Below are 19,684 nucleotides of genomic sequence, written 5' to 3'. Positions count from 1 at the left end.
TGGGCGTCTTTTAGGGCCGTGCCACCTTCCACCGACAACGCCGTTTTCTTAGTCACTGCAGTGATTAAAGAATCCACGGTAGGCCAAAGAAAGGCCTCCCGTTCATCTTCAGGCAGAGGATAGAGGCGGGACATAGCCCTAGCCACTTTAAGGCTCGCTTCTGCGACATCCCATTGAGCCGAAATCAAGGTGTGCATGGCTTCATGCACGTGGAAGGTTCTAGGCGGGCGCTTCGTCCCCAGCATAATGGCAGAGCCAGCAGAGGCTGAGGGAGAGACGTCCTCCGGAGAGGAAATCTTCAAGATGCTCATGGCCTGCACTAACAGGTTGGGCAAATCCTCTGAGCGAAAGATCCGCGCTGCAGAGGGGTCATCCGCTCCATCCGAGCGGGAATCCGTCTCCTCTAAGGAATACGCTCCCCTCATCTACATCAGAGGAGACAGAGTCCTCTAGGGCCTAGAAATCCACCCGAGGGCGTTTGCTTCCGGAGGCCTCAACCCCTTTATCGGACAGGGCAGCAGGGGCAGCGTTTTGCATAAGAAAAGCCTGAAGCAGCAGCAAAATAAACTCAGAGGAGAAACCCCCCAGACTGTGCACTTCTGCAGCCTGGGCCACGGCCCTAGACGCACCCTCAACCGGCGCTCGCAAGAGCGGGGGAGAAACATGCTGCGCATCCAAAATGGCGTCCGGCGCGAAACTCCGAGAAGGAGCCGCGCGGGAAAAATGGCACTTAATTTTTGCCGTTTTCTTGCCGTCGCCCGAATCAAGGGCGACCATAGCATTAACGTCTCCCACCTCGAGGGCGGCCCAAGAAGAAGCCGTCCGAGCAGAGTGGCCAGCCAAAATGGGGGGGGGGGGGGGGGGGGGGAGAGGAGCAGCGGGGGATGGGCGTTTATGGCGGGAAAAACCGCCGCACCGGAGGAAGAACCGGGACTCTGACTGGACTCCAAACTGACGCCCAAAAAAGGCGATTCAGGCTTTGAAACCCCCTGCTAGATGGCCACACGCGGTCCGGGGAGCGATTCTTTGCGCCCTCGCCCTCCGACGCCATAAGCCACGTGGAGACCGAACAGGGAACCCCCTGCCCGCTACAAAAGGTAAAAATTACCTGCTTCTCGCTCCAAGCTGTAACGAACTGGTGTCCCAGTGAGCAGCTGCAATAAACGCTGATATAAACGTTGAAATAAACGCCCTTAAAGGATGTTCAATTTTTTTTTTTTTTTAACGGAGCCAGCAGGAGGGGGGAGAAAAGGAGGGACCTGGCACCACCAGGTTTGCACTTGCTCAAGAAGAGCCCTCAACCCCAGGTACTCAACAAAACCTAAGAATTAGGCTTGGAGACCTAGCCAGAGCTGCTGCTGTGTGTGACCACCACCTGCTGAGATAGAGAACATACAGAGGAGTTTCTGGCAGCACATGACCACATATAGGGAGGCAAAAGGATTGCTCTCTATCTCCACCTGCTGGTAGATGGACACAACCCACCAGTCTATGGATTGATCAGCATGATGATATGGAAAGAAGGGCAGTTTGAAAGTAGCAGCTCCCTAACTGCTAAGTTTCAGGGTATCAACATTTTTATGCTACAAACTGGAACTACTTCTCCCACAGAAATACACTGGGCCATTTTTTAGGGAGTTTTTTTAGTCTGACCTGGCCCAATTTCAAACTCAGTGTGTCTTTTTATTAGTTTTGTTCCCATGCTAGATTTAGTCCTCTTCCATTAAATTTTCAGAGTTATTTTTGCCCCCAGACAGACAAATGAACACAGAAACAAACAATTCTCAACCTCTTATGTATAATTTCTTACCAACATCCTACTGGGGCGGAAAGAATAAAAGGATACTTTATAATATTCTGTAAGCAGCTTTCCTGTAATTCCCCCCCTAAGAACTAGTTCAGATCACCTATGACGTCATCAATGACATCTTACAAATAGCATGATCCAATTAGATACTGTTCTAGGTGATGACATTTGAGATATGGGGCCACAAGGAGTTCAGCAGAATTTCAGAAAGATTTTCTATGTTAACAGCATACGAGTAGCATGTCTTCCTAGTGAAGGACAGGACCCATGGAATGTCATGAAGTGCAGGGCCTGGGGAATATTTTGTGCTGCAGTGCGAAGAAATGTGAAAGAAGCCCTACCATGGTGAGTCATCATGCTGTGCTTTAAGACAGGTTTGTCCATCTTCTTGGCATAGAAGGCTGCATACCAGACACGCAGCTCTGTGCCAGCAGGAATGTCTAGTGTGGTGGTAAAGTAGATATCATCAGCATGCTGGAAAGCAGTCAGGTTCTGATGCTCATAATCACTGGCTGGTCTCACCATCATCATCCAATTACAGTCATCCTCGTTGCTGGTGTCCAAGTGGAGAACAGGCCCCTCCTTCAGGAAAACCTGCAGCAACAGGAGCAGAGTGTGACTTGGTGAAATATCTTTATTGGCTTCCACCATCCTGGTATACACCACCTCGGCCTTGGGCCACGCTTAGCTTTCCATTGTATGTAAGTATTTCACAAACCACGTCTGTGCCTTCTGGGACTCGCTAGTTTCATCCAGAAGCATGCATGGGTGGAGTCTCGGCAAAACACACAGGTACACACGTAACCAATAGAACTCTATCCTTTACATACATCCAACATGTAACCAATAGAACTCTATCCTTTACATACATCCAAGCTAACACCTAGGCATGGGCATTTACACCAGCTTCAAAGCTGGTGTAAATGATCGCACCTTAATGTATACATATTTTTAGCCATTTGCATTAGTATTCTATAAAGAACAGGGTTAAAACAGGTTCTATAATCAGTGCCTATAGTGAGCATCTTGTTACAGAATTGACTGACGAGCACTTTCCCAAAACTCATTCCAAAACTCACTCAGTCCATCAACAACAGTTTTGAGAAAAATAGGTAGGAGCTTTTGAACTGAGTGAATTTTGCAAAGAGTATTCAACACAAAGACATTAAAATGTCATGGACTTAGTGAGTTTTGGCACAGGAATAAGCTACAGTAAATGAATTCTTGCCTTGATGAACAAAATTAACTGCATAACTGAAAACTGACAGAAAATGGACTTAGTTTTAGAAAAGTGCTCTTCAATTACCCTCATAGTGCCACTATGTATGCTATTTTACCTGCAGTGGGGGTGGGGCTGTTCATGGGAACAGCGCTTAGAAATATATGCAAAAATTTGAATTTTCATCATTTTGTAACTCAACAAAAGTAACCACACGTAAAAAGAGGTACAGATGTATGTGGATATTTGTTCCTGAGGTAATTTTCAAACTTTCACCTTGAAAATGGGTGTAATGTTCACAGATAAAAAAATAAAAATAAAAAAACTATGCATGACTTTTCCAGTTAAGCAGACAGTCTGAAAATTGCCCTTGCACACCTGAGACCATTGCAGCCACATGGTGGGTAATTTTGTAGCAGGGTGCCCAGGCTTAATGTTCACAGATAAAAAAATAAAAATAAAAAAACTATGCATGACTTTTCCAGTTAAGCAGACAGTCTGAAAATTGCCCTTGCACACCTGAGACCATTGCAGCCACATGGTGGGTAATTTTGTAGCAGGGTGCCCAGGCTTAATGTTCACAGATAAAAAAATAAAAATAAAAAAACTATGCATGACTTTTCCAGTTAAGCAGACAGTCTGAAAATTGCTTGGAAGGCACATAGTACAAAGGGTGTGCTTATTTTACAAAGGCACGATCAACCAATAACCACGTGAGAGGAAACATTTCTTGAGATCTTCAGGGAAAGTTTATCAAAATATCCAAAATTATATATCCACAGAGTACTGATGTATATACCCAATGTAAATTAAATCTCCTATAACACACTAAAAAAGTTTTTAAGTGTGCTCATATTAATTTCAAAGACACATGAAGACCAAAAACAGTCCGATTAAAGTCCATTAGTTATTTATAATCATTGAACACAATTTTTAACCAAGTGTGTATAACCAACAGATTCAAAGGCACTTAGCTTTTAAGGATCTTTCCAGGTCCCGACATGGACCATGTTTCGCAACCTAGCTGTTTCAAGGAACCCTTAGATCTGGCCGCTCTGGCTGCCTTATCTCCCTTACAGAATGACTTTCACACCACTTTCATACAATTGTTTGTATTTATACATACACTGCTTCCTAGCAGCTAGGTTATAGTAAACACCTATTCACCAGATAAATTTATATGCTTGACAGGCTTAGAATGATTGTATGAAAGTGGTGTGAAAGTCATTCTGTGGGGGGATAAGGCAGCCAGAGCGGCCAGATCTAAGGGTTCCTTGAAACAGCTAGGGGCCCTTTTACTAAGCCGCATAGGTGCCTACATGCACCCAACACACGTCAATTTATGAGTTACTACCCGGCTACCACGTGGCTCTTGCGGTAATTTCATTTTTCACGTGCATCTGCTATGCGCACTGGAAAACAATTTTTATTTCCTGGCGTGCAGGTGGTAATTGGGCGGTAATTGGCATTTTACACACATAGACCATTACCGCCCAGTTACCGCGTGAGACCTTACTGCTAGGTCAATGGCAGCAATTTTCATTTTACCGCACATCCATTTTCGGCAAAAATGTTAAAAAGGTATTTTTTACAGATGTGCTGAAAAATGATTCTGCACGTGCCCAAAACACGTGTCTACACTACCGTAGGCCATTTTTCAGCGCACCTTTATAAAAGGGCCCCCTAGTTTGCAAAACATGTCTGTGTCAGGACCCGGAAAGATCTTTAAAAGCTAAGTGCCTTTGAATCTGTTGGTTATACACACTTGGTTAAAAATTGTGTGTGATCATTATAAATAACTAATGGGCTTTAATTCGACCATACTTAAAAACTTTATTAGGATGTTAGAGGAGATTTAAATTACATTGGGTATATACATCAGTACTCTGTGGATATACAATTTTGGATATTTTACAAAGGCAGCATACCTAGCTCCGTGAATTTTTATAATAGGCTCCCAAAAGCTCCTGTACACAGCAACACCTGCTCTCAGGTAGGACTAAATTTAGATGCTCCTGCATGTACTTTATAAGATACACAAATAAGTGCCATTCTTACCCCAACGCCATCCATGGGAACACCTATGTGTGAACCCAGAGTCAAATTTAAAATGTTGAAACTCATAGGCAAAACCAGATAGTAGGTGCCAAAGAGGGGTGATGTCAGAAATCCCAAAGATTGAACAGCCAAAAGAAGAGTAGGAAGGCCAAAGTATCATTGTTGCACCCCTCTGAATCAGTACATGAACATATCCTTAAAGTAAGCGGGAGTGGCTCTTCTTTGGCCTAGGTATCTAGTAGTCTCAAAATTTGGCAACATAGGCAGTCGCTTATGTTACCTATGCCTAAATCTGGGCCAGTGTATACCACATAAATATGTATATTAAGCGTTAGCAGTGTAGACCCTACAAGCAACTGTTTTACAAAGTTATTTCTTCAAACTGTGTTCTGTGTGCCACTGTATATATCTGACCGGATTTCCATGACTGGCTTCTTTATTGCTTTTAAACCCCAGTTCTGAGTTCTGATCTGTCTGAAGAAGGAATGTGTGACATGCAGAAACACGTGTAGCAATATTTACCAACATGAAAACTCATTGCTAACCATGGTATGGGAGCTCACCAGCAGGTACCACTACAGAGGGACACTGGATACTTGGTGTAGCCTGTGTGTTAAGTCCAGCCTTAGCCCATGGAACAAAGTCCCCAGGCACACAATCCCAGCCCCCCCCCCCCCCCCCCCAAGTCTCATTCTGTTTCAAGCCACAACACAGCAGTATGTAGCACCACATCGCCAGGTTGGTGCCACACTCCACCTTACCTTGAGGGGGAAAGAGGACTCATTCTCAACCTTGGTGACTCTCTTGGATTCAAATGGGCCAAACTGAGTACGTTTGACCAGATGGGTGATTGCAAACACGCCCTCCACATCCTCTTCCAGCTGCCTGATCTCCAAGTTAGGGGGGAGCGATGACCTAAAGACAAGGGTGAATGGATGTTACACTGAAATCCTCTTAAACTGCTACCAGCCAGTGGGGCAACATTGCTTCCCAGCAGCTAGATTACAGTAAACACCTATTCACCAGATACATTTATATGTTTGACAGGCTTAGAAGAGTTAGACTTCTTTTGTGAGGTCAGCAAGTGTTGCTCCTTAAATACATAGAATAAAGACATTGCAGTGATATGCCAACTATAATATTGCTACATGAACCACTAGAACCCATGCCACCTGTTTTGTTGTCCTGTGAATATGACTGTCAGGGCCGGCCTTAGCACCTGCAGGACTCTGTGCAGACCAGTTTGGTGGCTCTCCCACTCTGTACCTTAATGTGCATTCGTGTTTCTGCATAGAGAGTGGCAGGCAGCATAGCCCATCAGTTGCCAAGCCCAGAGCCTGTTTTCTGCTGCATCCTGCCCTTGCAGTCATGGAAGAGGGACAAGACATCAAAAGGGGCTGAAGAGCAATGCAAATCACTGCTGCTGCCTGCCACTCTCTATATAGAAACATGGATGTACATTAAGGAAAAGGACAGGTGACATGCCAGGGCCCTATGCAGCCACCCGTGTCGCCCCTAAAACCAGTCCTGACTACTGTGAGGCCTCTTCCAGCAGTAGAGGTGGCCAGTGGCTGCAGGCATGTAGTATAGGTTCTCCAAGGACAAGCAGGCCAATAATTTTCACATGTGGGTGACATGTCTCGCGTCGCCCAGTTCGGAGCTTGAAAAAGCTTTTTACAGCTTTAAGAGTGCACGCAGCGTTCCTACCGTGCATGTGTATGTTCCCACCCACCGTGAGAGTGCAAGATCTCAAGTTCTTTTTAATCCACGCTGAATCTTTGCGACTCTTCATAGCTTGGATCGGAGATTTTTGTGAGCGAATATTTTGTGCCTTCCCATTATATTTTCTTTTTGATTTCTTCATTATTTTTTCTTTGGGACCCCTTTTCAACCTTTCATTTAGAATTGGGAAACAAGCGGCCTTTGTCAAGGTGTATAAGGATCTGTCCCCTTCCTTTGTCCATCACCACAACTCTCCGTCTCTTTTGCCCCTTCCCCCTGCCTCTTCTCCCATACTTCCTTCTCCGTTCACCTACCTCCTTCTCCAATGTTTATTTACTCTGTCTTTCCTCCACCTTAACCTCACTACCCATCCCTCTACTCCCCAATCTTCACCTTTCCCTGCGTATACCCTTGCTTCTCCACAACCCCACAAAGTATCTGCCATTCTCTTCCATCTCTCAGCCCTTGCATCAACCCCAACCCCCATCTGCCCCCTTGTCTCAGACCCCAGACCTCTTCTCCCACACTTATCCCCAACACCAGTCTGATAGCTCTGAGCTCCCTTCTCTCTGCCCCAGCTCTAGCATCAGTCCCTTCTTGCATTTGTCCCTAACATCAGACCACTTCTGTCACCCCTACCACCTGGCAGTATAAGCCCCTATTTCTCATCCCCAGCCACCTTCTCCTAGTCCCTAAATCATGGCAATTGCCAATCCCCTGCCCCCTCTTTTCAGCCTCCAGTTCCAGCCCCATTATCCCACCTGCCCTCAGTTCTAGCCCCTTTCTCCTACTTGCCCCTCTCCTTTTCAGCCCCCAGTTCCAGCCCCAGCCTCCTTCTCAGCCCCCTTCCAGTCCCATTACCCTACCTGCCCCTAGGGCCAGCACCAGGCCTCCTTCACGCACCTGCTCCCCCCCTTTTCAGCCCCAAGACTCTGCTTCCTTCTGCAACCATCCCAGCCCCCTTCTCCCACCTATCTCCCCTTTTCAGCTCTCAGTTCCAGCTCCGTTATTTCACCTGCCCCCCCCCCCCCCCCCTTTTCAGCTCCCAGTTCTAGCCCCATTGTTAAGACACATTCTCCAGACATTGTACAGGCGCAGAGGAATCTAATATGGCTGCCCTTGCTGAAGTAACCTGAGACCTGAGCCAGCCTCTACATCGGCATCCGTCTCTTCTCCCAAGCCCCTAAATCATGAACAGAGCTCGGGCCGGAACTGTTTTCCCCACTCACTAGCTCATTCTGCTCTTAGTGCAGAAAGAGACAGCATGCTGAGCAGTGTCCTGATGCCGTTCACCATGAACCACATTGGAAGCAGTGCATTAGCAGATTCGGCCAGCACTACCATAAAAACAGCCCTGAAGAAATGCTGAGGAACAAGGCAAGGAGCAACACAAAAACAGCACTACTAAAAAATGATGCGAGAAAAAAACAATATCAACCAGTGTGAACACCCCTTCTCCCCTCAGATAATTGAAGACAGAGTCTAACTCAGGCCTTCTCTGACAAGAAGTTGTTGATAGAGGCTGCATAAACTATTTCCCCCACAGATAGCGAAGATACTTACCTGTAGCAGGTATTCTCCGAGGACAGCAGGCTGATTGTTCTCACATGTGGGTCGTCGTCATCCACGGCGGCCCCAGGAACGGAGATTTTCTCTAGTAAAATCCAAAAGAGCTTTGCGACAGCCAGCAAAGCACGGGACGGACGCACTGCACATGCACGGCCACCTTACCGCCCGCAAACAACTCCAAAGGGGAGGTGGGCGGGTTGGTTGTAAGCTCTTTAAGCAGGGACTGTCCTTCTGTGTTAAAATTGTACAGCGCTGCGTAACCCTGGCAACGCTTTAGAAATGTTAAGTAGTAGTAGTAGTGAGAACAATCAGCCTGCTGTCCTCGGAGAATACCTGCTACAGGTATGTATCTTTCGCTTTCTGCATTTCCAGCAAGCGGAAGATGATTTTCTGTGCGGCTCCTGGATTGATCTCTTGAGGCTCACTCCTAGTCCAGTTTATTCTGGTCTGCACTTGAGATGGAAGAAAGGTTTGCTTCTTGTCTATTGATGCTGGATCCCTCCCTCCCCCCTTCTTCATTCCTGGCTTCTTCCTCCTTTGTCTTGACATTAAAAAAAGAAGATTAGAACAAAAGCCAGAAAGAGGAGGTATATTATATTTCTCTGAGGACAAGCAGGCTGATGTTCTCACATGTGGGTCGTCGTCGTCCACGGCGGGCCCAGGAACGGAGATTTTCTCTAGTAAAATCCAAAAGAGCTTTGCGACAGCCAGCAAAGCGCGGGACGGACGCACTGCGCATGCACGGTCATCTTCCCGCCCGCATGCGTCCGTTCCCGCCTCAGTCTTTTCTTTTCCGTGGTGGAGAGTGGCTGCTTGCAGTTTCTCTCCCTTAGATCCCAGGAAAAAGTTAGGCGCCTTTTCGCATGCTGTTTGTCGCTTTTTTCTTGTTTCTCATCACGAGAGCGCAGGTAATGGCTGTCTGAACTTCTCCTGTGGCTGGAAGTAGTGAGCCGTCGAGTGGGTCTCCACCTGTCTCGAAGGCTCCTGCTGTGCAGGCCCACTGGGACCGACCAATGTCGGACCCGTCCCCGAGGAGGCATATGGATTCCACTTCCTACTCGTCTGTACCGCGGAGTACGTGACGTGCTTCGAACGAAGGCGAAGAAGCATCGGCACCGGTCTCCCTCCAGGCACAGTACCGGGAGCTCTGGGGCGTCTAGGGATTCGGCACCCGGAAAGCGCCGGCAGGAGCGCTCATCCTCCATACAAGAGGTGTCGGTCTTCGGACAGCCCGGTACCGCCTCCCAGGCCTTTGCAGATTCTGACTTCGACTCTGGTACCGGCCCCACAGCCTTCCTCGACAGCGACTCTCGAGGAGAGCATTCAAGCCATTCTTCCAGGCCTCCTGGAAGGGCTACTGCATCATTCTGTTCCGGTGCCGGGGGGTTTGCGCCCTCGGTACCGTCGATGGAAGCGGCGGCTGGCTCTGTGCCTGTGGTGAGGTCCCCGACGCCGGTACCGCTTGCGGCATCGGCCTCGGCTGCCACCCAGGTTGACTACCGATTGACTTCAACGGAGTGAGCTTCATCGCCGCCGGCATGGGAGTTGGCATCTCGACATCACCATCGAGGACGTGGTTCCTCGGCGACGAGACGGGCCCGGTTTCGGAATGTACTTCGTGAACTCTTGTCCGATACCGAGGAGGATGCCTCCTGGGATGAAGGGGAAGACCCCAGATATTTCTCTGCCGAGGAGTCTTGTGGTCTTCCTTCTGATCCCACTCCTTCACTTGAGAGGAAGCTTTCTCCACCAGAGAGTCTGTCCTTCTCCTCCTTTGTCCGGGAAACGTCTGTGGGCATTCCCTTCCCTGTGGTAAATGAGGATGAGCCCAGGACTGAGATGCTCAAGGTCCTGGACTATCCTTCGCCACCTAAGGAGTCATCCAATGCCCCTCTGCATAATGTCCTTAAGGAGACATTGCTGAGGAATTGGATGAAACCATTATCTAATCCCACCACCCCTAAGAAAGCGGAGTCCCAGTATCGGATCCATGGAGAACCTGAGTTGATGAGGTCGCACTTACCTCATGACTCTGCGGTTGTGGATTCCGCTCTCAAGAGAGCCAGAAGTACTAGAGATTTCGCCTCGGTGCCCCCGGGGCGAGAGGCTAGGACTTTAGACTCTTTTGGGAGGAAGGCCTACCAGTCCTCTATGCTCTTGTCCAAAATTCAGTCCTACCAGCTCTACACGAGCATTCACATGCGGAACAATGTTAAGCAACTGGCGGACTTGGTGGATAAGCTCCCTCCGGAGCACTCCAGGCCTTTTCAGGAGGTGGTCAGGCAGCTGAAGGCATGTCGTAAATTCCTGTCCAGGGGTGCTTATGACACTTTTGATGTTGCATCCAGATCTGCTGCTCAAGGTATAGTGATGCGCAGACTCTCATGGCTGCGTGCCTCTGACCTGGACAATCGGACCCAGCAGCAGCTTGCGGCTGTGCCTTGCCGGGGGATAATATTTTTGGTGAGAAGGTCAAGCAGGTGGTAGAGCAGCTCCACCAGCGGGAAACCGCCCTCGACAAACTCTCCCACCGGGAGCCTTCAGCATCTACCTCAACAGGTAGACGATTTTTCAGGGGAAGGAGGAATACTCCCTATGCTTACAATAAGCGTAGGTACAATCCACCTTCCTGACAGCCTTCTCAGGCTCAGCCCCAGCACGCTCGTTCATGTCAACAGCGTGCGCCCAGACAGGTCCCTGCAGCTCCCCAGCAAAAGCAAGGGACGGGCTTTTGACTGGCTCCAGCTGAGCATAGCCGCCATAAAAGTACCTGTGCCGGACGATCTACTGGTCGGAAGGAGGTTAAAATTTTTTCACCAAAGGTGGCCTCTCATAACCTCCGACCGGTGGGTTCTTCAAATAGTCTGGTTGGGGTACTCCCTCAATTTGAGGTCCAGACCTCCACATTGTCCACCGTCTTTCAGCTTCCAGCACAGGCAGGTACTTGCAGAGGAACTCTCCGCCCTTCTCAGCGCCAATGCGATCGAGTCCATCCCACCAGGGCAAGAAGGGCTGGGATTCTATTCCAGGTACTTCCTTGTGCAAAAGAAAACAGGGGGGATGTGTCCCATCCTAGACCTAAGGGCCCTGAACAAATATCTGGTCAGAGAAAAGTTCAGGATTGTTTCCCTGGGCACCCTTCTTCCCATGATTCAGAAAAATGATTGGCTATGCTCTCTGGACTTAAAGGATGCTTACACTCACATTCCGATACTTCCAGCTCACAGGAAGTATCTGCGATTCCGCCTGGGAACACAGCACTTTCTGTATTGTGTGCTGCCCTTTGGGCTCACCTCTGCGCCACGGATGTTTACAAAATGTCTGGCGGTGGCTGCAGCGTCGCTACGCAGACTGGGAGTACATGTGTTCCCTTATCTCGATGATTGGCTGGTGAAGAACACCTCAGAGGCAGGAGCTTTACAGTCCATGCAAATGACTATTCGACTCTTTGAGCTACTAGGGTTTGTCATCAATTACCCAAAGTCCCACCTTCTTCCAGTTCAACAACTAGAATTCATAGGAGCTCTGCTGGACTCTCAGACAGCTCGAGCCTATCTTCCCAAGACGAGAGCGGACAACCTTCTGTCTCTTGTTTCCATGGCCAGGGCATCTCAGCAGATCACGGCTCGGCAGATGTTGAGACTTCTAGGCCATATGGCCTCCACAGTTCATGTGATGCCCATGGCACGCCTGCACATGAGATCTGCTAAATGGACCCTAGCTTCCCAGTGGTATCAAGCTGCGGGGAATCTAGAGGATGTGATCCAGCTGTCCATCGATTTTCACAATTCCCTTCAGTGGTGGACAATTCGATCCAATCTGACCCTGGGTCGTCCCTTCCAGATTTCTCAGCCTCAAAAAGTGCTGACCACGGATGCATCTCTCCTGGGGTGGGGAGCACGTGTAGATGGGCTCCACACTCAGGGAGCTTGGTCCCTCCAGGAGTCAGGTCTTCAGATCAATCTCCTGGAGCTGCGAGCGATCTGGAACGCTCTGAAGTCTTTCAGAGATCGGCTGGCCAGTCAAATTATTCAAATTCAGACAGACAACCAGGTTGCCATGTATTACGTCAACAAGCAGGGGGGCACCGGATCTCGCCCCCTATGTCGGGAGGCTGTCCAGATGTGGCTTTGGGCTCGCCATCACGGCATGTTTCTCCAGGCCACGTATCTGGCAGGCGTAAACAACAGTCTGGCCGACAGATTGAGCAGGATAATGCAACCTCACGAGTGGTCGCTCAACTGCAGAGTTGTTCACAAGATCTGCTTGTCCTCGGAGAACTATTGAACTAGAGGAGTTGAACAGTGCCATTTAGGACAGAGTTCAATTCTGTTCTCTCTATCTCCACCTGCTGGAAGATGGGCACAAACCTACAAGTTTCTGCTTGTGTTTCTAGTGAGGACACTAAAGAAACATCCTACTTCTGTTCTGCACCTCTGTTGGGAGCATTTTATTGGCTGGTCTGGGAATATCCCATATGTTAAAGAATGACTTCGCTATGTAGAGCTGCAGATAACTAGAAGACTGTCTATCCCATACATATGAATTATGACTCCACCCTACAGCAAATATGAGAAGATTTGATAAGTGGAAAAAAGGAAGGCTCTCTTGGTGAAACATGAAGTGTTTGAAACAAAAAAAGAAATTGCTAAAAAGGATTAATGTTTTACCTCAAGTTCTTTTTTTGTTTCAAACACTTCATGTTTCAGTGCCCAGAAGGGTCCTTGAGGGTCAGAAAAGAGATATCATGTGGTTTGTTTGGAGAGCGAAGCTCCCTTGACTTTGGAAGGAGAATATCTGGCAGCAGAGAGTGTTAAGCGGAGGCACCATGCCTAACCTTATTTGGTATTACTGGGTGGCCCAACTGAAGCAGATAACGGGTTGGGAAGTGGGGAGACAAACACTGACTATTCAAATTGAATAGAATGACTTCCCAGATTTTGATCTCAGGTATCTTTGGGTGTTGGGGGGGGGCACCTTTTACACCCCTTCACTTTCTACAGTAGTCTTGTTTATCAAGATATTCTTCAGCTTCTTGTCCATTGGACGTTTGCCCCGGTAACTCTTTGAAAGAGGTCCCTTTAGAATTTACAGAATACCTTACTCAGTATATGGTTAATATGTTATCCCAAGGTCTTTTCCCGTGTGAGAAAGGTGGCATTGTGCTTACACCTATTCCTAAAAACCCAGCAGCTAAGAGGAGCGAGGTAGCTAATTATTGACCAGTTGCCTCCATTCCTCACATGGTGAAGGTGATGGAGGGAACAGTGATGCAGCAGATAATAGAATTTCTTGATAGTCATGAAGGGCTCCATGATTTTCAATCAGGTTTTAGACTGAAATTTAGTACTGAAACCGTAGTAGCAATGCTTGAATCTGAATTAAGGAAAGAAGTTAGCTGTGGTAAAAAAGTGATTATCCCACAGTTCAACATGTCTAGTGCTTTCGACATAGTGGACCCATAATATATTGTCACATTTTCTTGACTTTATTGGTATTAGCGGTATGGTTTACAACTGGTTTAAAGGATTATTGGAGAGTTGATCCTATCGAGTAAAAATGAATCTGTCTTTTTCATCGGAATGAAGGTAGGAATGTTGTGTACTGCAGGGCTCGACTATTTCCCCAATTTTATTTAACATAATGATGGCTCCATTAGGGAAAAGATGGGCTGCCATGGAGGTCTGCCCATTCATCTACGTTGATGTCACTATATGTATTCCTTTTGAACATGACATTAGTAATATATTGGCACTTATTAAACAGAGACTAGAGAATTGGAATTATGGGCTGCGGCATTTACATTTAAACTAAACAGGGATAAAACAAAATTTTTGATAGTAAGCAGCTGTTAATCTGTTAGGAATTACAGTTTTATGATTGATAATATTACCTATAAACCGGAGACCAGCCTGAAAGTTCTGGGAGTTATAACTGATAATCATTTAACATTTGAACTTCAAGTAGCAGCCATGACAAACAAAATATTTAGAACATTGTGGAAAATGACGCACACTAGGGCCTATTTTTCTGATACATTTTGTCTACTAGTTCAGGCATTAGTATTGTCTAGGAGTAGCCTAGTGGTTATTGCAGCGGGCTTTGATCCTGGTAAACTGGGTTCAATTCCCACTGCAGCTCCTTGTACAGGGCCGTGCCAAGGGTCTCTGGTGCCCCCCTGCAGACTATCAGTTGGCGCCCCCCCCCCCCCGGTTTGGCACGATGCAAAGGAAATAGGAGCTGAAAGATGGAGTGCATCTTTATCTTCCTCGTGCCTTAGTCTCCCCTTCCTTCCTCCCTGATTATAGCTTGTTCTCTTCCCCCCCCCCCCCACCCCCCACAGAAATTTCCTTGCCTTGTCTTTCTTTTCTTCCCCAGCTGGCCTGGTTGATTCCAGTTCCCCCACCCAACCTGCAGCCTCAAATGTACTTTCTTTATCAATAACGATAAGGAGGCCACCACGCCAGCCAGCCATTACAGAGTCATGAAGTTAACAACGTCAAGGCGAAACCTTACCAATGCAATGATGTCCACCACAGTCTGACTCTCTCAGCATTCAGCAAAAAACAAAATTAATGCGGAGCGCCACAGGAGCGGGCAGCAGCGCGGATCATCAAGCAGTGGCGCCGGCTCTCCTCTCAGCACTCCAATGCGGCGGCGGCAACACGCACCCGTCCAGGTCCTTCGGAGTCGGACTGCCTGCGAGGTTCTAGGCGCGGCGTCACGCCGTCGACGTCCGTGCGTGGAAAAGCTGGGGCAGTGCTAAGCTTAAACAGATGAACGAGCGCTGCGCACGGGAAGGCAGCAGCCAGCAGCGCATGCGCACATAGGCGCCAAAGCAAGGTTTATATATTTTAATTTTAGAACACAACACTGACTCGGCCGGCGGCGGCGGTGCCCTTGAAGGTGAGGCGCCCCCCTGCCGTGCTTACCCCACTTACCGGGTTAGCACGGCCCTGTCCTTGTGACTCTGGGCAAGTCACTTAACCCTCCATTGCCCCAGGTACAAAATAAGTACCTGTATATAATACGTACTATCCCCTTTCCTTTCCCTTTGTTGGCTGCAAAGAGGCAGTGCTGAAGAAGGTACAGACAACTGAAACACTGGTGTGTATTTAATCTTCAGAGTGTCTAGATATGAGAAAGTAATACCTCTGTGGATCAGATTGCACTGGCAGTTGAGATGCGGTTCATTTTAAAACTCTGTTCACTAGTTCATCAAATTATATTTGGAGTTGCCCCAAATTACATGCCGGGATTTATCAGAACAGAATGTTAAATCACAATCTAGGGAATTTTTGATTTCCTTAAATGCAATAAAATTGTTTATGATTTATAATTTTTTATTGATTTTATATAACTTAAACAGACATAAAACTGTTAAGTGAAATACAGCCAAAAGTATGATACTAGCCTTTAGGAAATACTTTCTTTCCAACAATCTAAATTAGCTTCATTAGACCCCTATAATTCAAAGGGGGGGGGGGGGCGTGTAGGTATTAGTGAAGATTACATTTTTTTTTCTTTTCAACAATAACCAAATAAGAAAATATGGCGCCGTTTCTCACATATTGAAAAGCTCTACTGCTGTTTTGCGTCCAGGAAAGTCTTTAGCTGATCAGGAATAAAAAACACATATTTTGTTTGATTTAACCTTATAACACATTTACAGGGATATGCAAGGAGGAAGGTACCCCTTAATTCTAATGTTTTAGGCCTCATAGAAAGAAACAGTTTCCTCTTTTCTTGGGTAATCTTAGTTACATCAGGATAAAGTCAAATTTTTTGGCCTCCAAACATGCGGTTAGTTGATTTAAAGTAAAGATGCATTATTGAGTTTAAATCCTGCTGGAAAACAAATGACACTATCAACGTCCCTCTTTCAGAAACTTCTTCCAATGATTGTTCCAAGATGGCTGTAATATTTTGTAAATCTGTAGAATTTTCTCCTTTTCATTGTGCTTGGTATATAATAGATCTTATTCAATGGAGGAATTATTTCTTGAGGAAACTTTAGATTTTCTTTCAAAAATCTTGTAAACATTTCTAATGGTGATACCCCCAAAAGTTTAGGAAAATTCAGCAGTCGGAGATTTAATCTCCTATTAAAATTCTCCATTTGCTCAATCTTTCTTCTTATTTCAATATTATCCTTTATTACAGCCACCTTAAATTCGTCTGTTTTCTTAGTCTCTTCCTGTAATGCCTCTATTTTCAAGGAAAAATCTTGTTTTACCATAGTTATGGAGTCCTTCACTTCCTGCACTTTCACACTCAAAGTTTTTACCTCATCCGATGATTGTCGCAAGGTTTTCTCTATTTCAAGAAGTTTCAGCCAAATTTTTCCTAGGCTCACCTCCGATTCCTGCCCTGCAACTACAGATCACACCGCTAAGTCAGAGTCCCTACAGGGTTCACCAGTCGCCCTTTCCGGGTTCTGAGAGAAGCCCTTCCCGACTTGCAACAGTTGCTGAGCTCGGAGGGATCTTAGAGTCTGGCGGCGGAGAAAGAGATGTTTCGACTTCCAGCGGGGGGGCCACTTCACCGACACCACCCACTAAGGAATCCGTCCCGCTTGTGCGTGAGATGGCGAGAAAGAAGCGTTCCAGCCCTGGTCTCTCCGGCGTAGATGTCCCGGTAGGTGGGAGAACCCCACGGACAGTCCCTTTTCGTTTGGTATGGGGAATAGTTTGTATTTAAATTGGTGTTCGGAGAAAACAAAGCTGGAGCTCGCTAACAACGCGTCCACTCATGGCGCCATCTTGAAACGCCTAAAATTGTTTAAGGTTATCCATTCATACCAGTTTTCTTATCAGGCTGCCAAATGGTGGAATCAATTACCTTCAGGAAGTAAGCGTCCTGAAAGTTATGTACTGTTTCGCAAAGTGTTGAAAACTTTTCTGTTTCGTAAATTCCTGATTATCTCCCTAATATATTATTTTATTTCTTTTTCCTCTTAAGTTTTGGTTTTCTTATTTGGAATTCTGTATATTGTATTTTCATTTGACTGTAAGCTACATGGAACTTCACAACTAATGTAGGATACAACTGTTGATTAATATAATGTAATTTAAGAGAAGTCACTCCATCACAAACTCTTTCATCGGCTATTTATTAGGGGCTTGGAAAATTATAAGAGGAACATTCCTAGACCCCCAAAATGTTTCTTCTTTAGACCATATTAGGTTTGAACCTACTTTTGGAATAGGAAAACAAGGAGGGGCTGTTGCACGATGGAAGACACAAAAATAGTTCGCTTTCAACCATTCCTGGATGATGGAGAATTGGTTCCATGGAAAGAATTGAGAGAAAACTATAACTTTTCCTGTCTTGTAAATTCAACAATACATTAGGGCCCAGGGGTGAATGAGGAAGCAATTGGAGGAAGAAGAAGGATTAGAAAGTTTATGGCTGGCACTGGGGAAACTGAAGCACACTGCTTCCATTCTGTATAGATACATGAAGAGTTAGGAGTTAAAAAAAATGTAAGTACATGTGACTGTCGGAGAGGGGTCTTGGTGAAAAACTGAGTGAGCGAGAATGGAAAGTGATTATAGATGAAGTCCGAAGGGCCTCTGTCTGTGTAATTATAAGAGAGAATGCTTATAAAGTGATGATTTGATGATATTATACCCCTGTCAAATTGCATAAGCTGGCAACAGTGCTGTCTGAAAACTTACCACAATCTGCACAATTCATACTGCAAGATTGGTGTAAAGATGGTGGCGTAAAAGTTGACTCACGACACATGATACAATGAGCCAGCTCCGATTTGCCTTATATAACATCTGTGAGTATTGTATATGACCTACACAATCACTGCAAAAATTGAGTTTATGTATTCTAAAGAATAGATGAGAAAGTGAATAAATCACAGTTTTTAAACCCAGAAGGATAATAAAGAGGATTATGACTGGATGTTTTCCACCTTCACTAGGGACAGAATATGAAATAATGGATTCAATTGCAACAAGAGAGGCAGATTACACATAGAAAGAACTTTCTCATTTTTAAGGTAGTCATGAGTTGGAGCAAGCTACCTAAGGAGGTTGAGGAAATCTATCATTGTATGTTTTCACAGCAGGTTATATAAACATCATCCTGGAATGATTTATATAAAGAGAAGCCTGTTTCAAAGCAGGAGTAAACTAGATAATCTTCTGAAGTATCATCTAGTCTGATCTTTCTATGATTGTGTGAACTGGTAACCTAGAGGTTCACACCAATCCGCTCAACCATTTTTCAGTGCCACTTACCTTGCTCTGCTTAACACAAAGGAGTCGCTGACTTTAACTACTGGGCCAAGATCAGGACACTCAGAGTCATGGTACTGCCCACAGTCATCACACCCTGCAAATACAGAATATAGTTAGCATCAGACAAGGGGTGAGAGGAGTGGGAAAAACATGGAGAAGGAAGAAGGAAGAGCAGAGGGGCTACAAAATTCTCCACGTACCTGACCCAAAACTCTAATTACTCCCAGAATATTCCTCTAAAACAAAAAGTACCTGATCCTCATATTTTGTTATTAATTATGCAAAAGCGAATGCTTGCTGACAAAGGCACTTCGTATACCAAAAGACAAATTTTCACTTTTCAACATTCATATTATTACAGCCTGAGGATACTTCATGGGTTTATACATTCTTGTAATCAAGCATTGCTCCTTTAAATATAAATGAAGCTGTAAAATGTACTTTAGAAACACTGGCCTGCTGGGTTGTTGTGGCCTTCTCCTATTCTATGACCTTCTTATCAGCATTATGGGCAGTGTGAAAACAAGTCTTGCAATCAAACGCAAGTCACGTCAATAATGCTGCATCAGAACATATATCCCAGGCAAAATTGTGTGAATAAAGACAAGGAAGAAGGCACACAGCAGCTATGCACAGACAGCAGAATGGTTTTACTAGAGGTAGGTCTTGTCAGATGAATCTGATTCATCTCTTTGACTGGGTGACCAGAGAGTTGGATTGAGGGATAACACTAGATGTAGTATACTTAGATTTCAGCAAAGCCTTTGACACAGTTCTGCAAGTAAACTTATAAATAAACTGAACACCCCCCCCAGTATGGGCCTTAAAGTGACTGACTGGGTTCAAAACTGGCTCAGTGGAAAGAGGAAGCAACATCACCATCTACCACAACTGCTTAGGTTGGAAGCTCCACATTACCAGTGTAATAAAGTGGCAATTAAGTGGTGAGAAAAAGCCCTTATTTGGAGCAGATGAGATTCACGAAAGGTGAATGGACATGCTGGTGCAGAAGAAGTGAGTGGACTTGAAAGATTATGCACAAGTAAGCAATGA

General features: G+C 46.0%; 1 protein-coding gene across 3 annotated transcripts in view; it reads right to left on the bottom strand.

The window, feature by feature from the left end:
- PRDM15 (PR/SET domain 15) overlaps positions 1–19,684 on the bottom strand; it is a 391,258-nt gene that overhangs the window by 262,241 nt on the left and 109,333 nt on the right. For all 3 annotated transcript variants that reach the window (XM_030203815.1, XM_030203817.1, XM_030203816.1), the window contains exons 3-5: positions 18,632–18,725; positions 5,846–5,999; positions 2,149–2,401 (exon numbers count right to left, since the gene is read on the bottom strand). In XM_030203815.1, the coding sequence (XP_030059675.1) occupies positions 2,149–2,401; positions 5,846–5,999; positions 18,632–18,725 (501 nt within the window). The remainder of the gene's footprint in view (positions 1–2,148; positions 2,402–5,845; positions 6,000–18,631; positions 18,726–19,684) is intronic.

This window comes from Microcaecilia unicolor, chromosome 5 (assembly GCF_901765095.1).
Source record: "Microcaecilia unicolor chromosome 5, aMicUni1.1, whole genome shotgun sequence".
In the NCBI taxonomy this organism is placed as follows: Eukaryota; Metazoa; Chordata; class Amphibia; order Gymnophiona; family Siphonopidae; genus Microcaecilia; species Microcaecilia unicolor.
The sequence above is the reverse complement of the archived record's forward strand: the minus strand, read 5'-3'. Positions and strand labels throughout refer to the sequence as shown.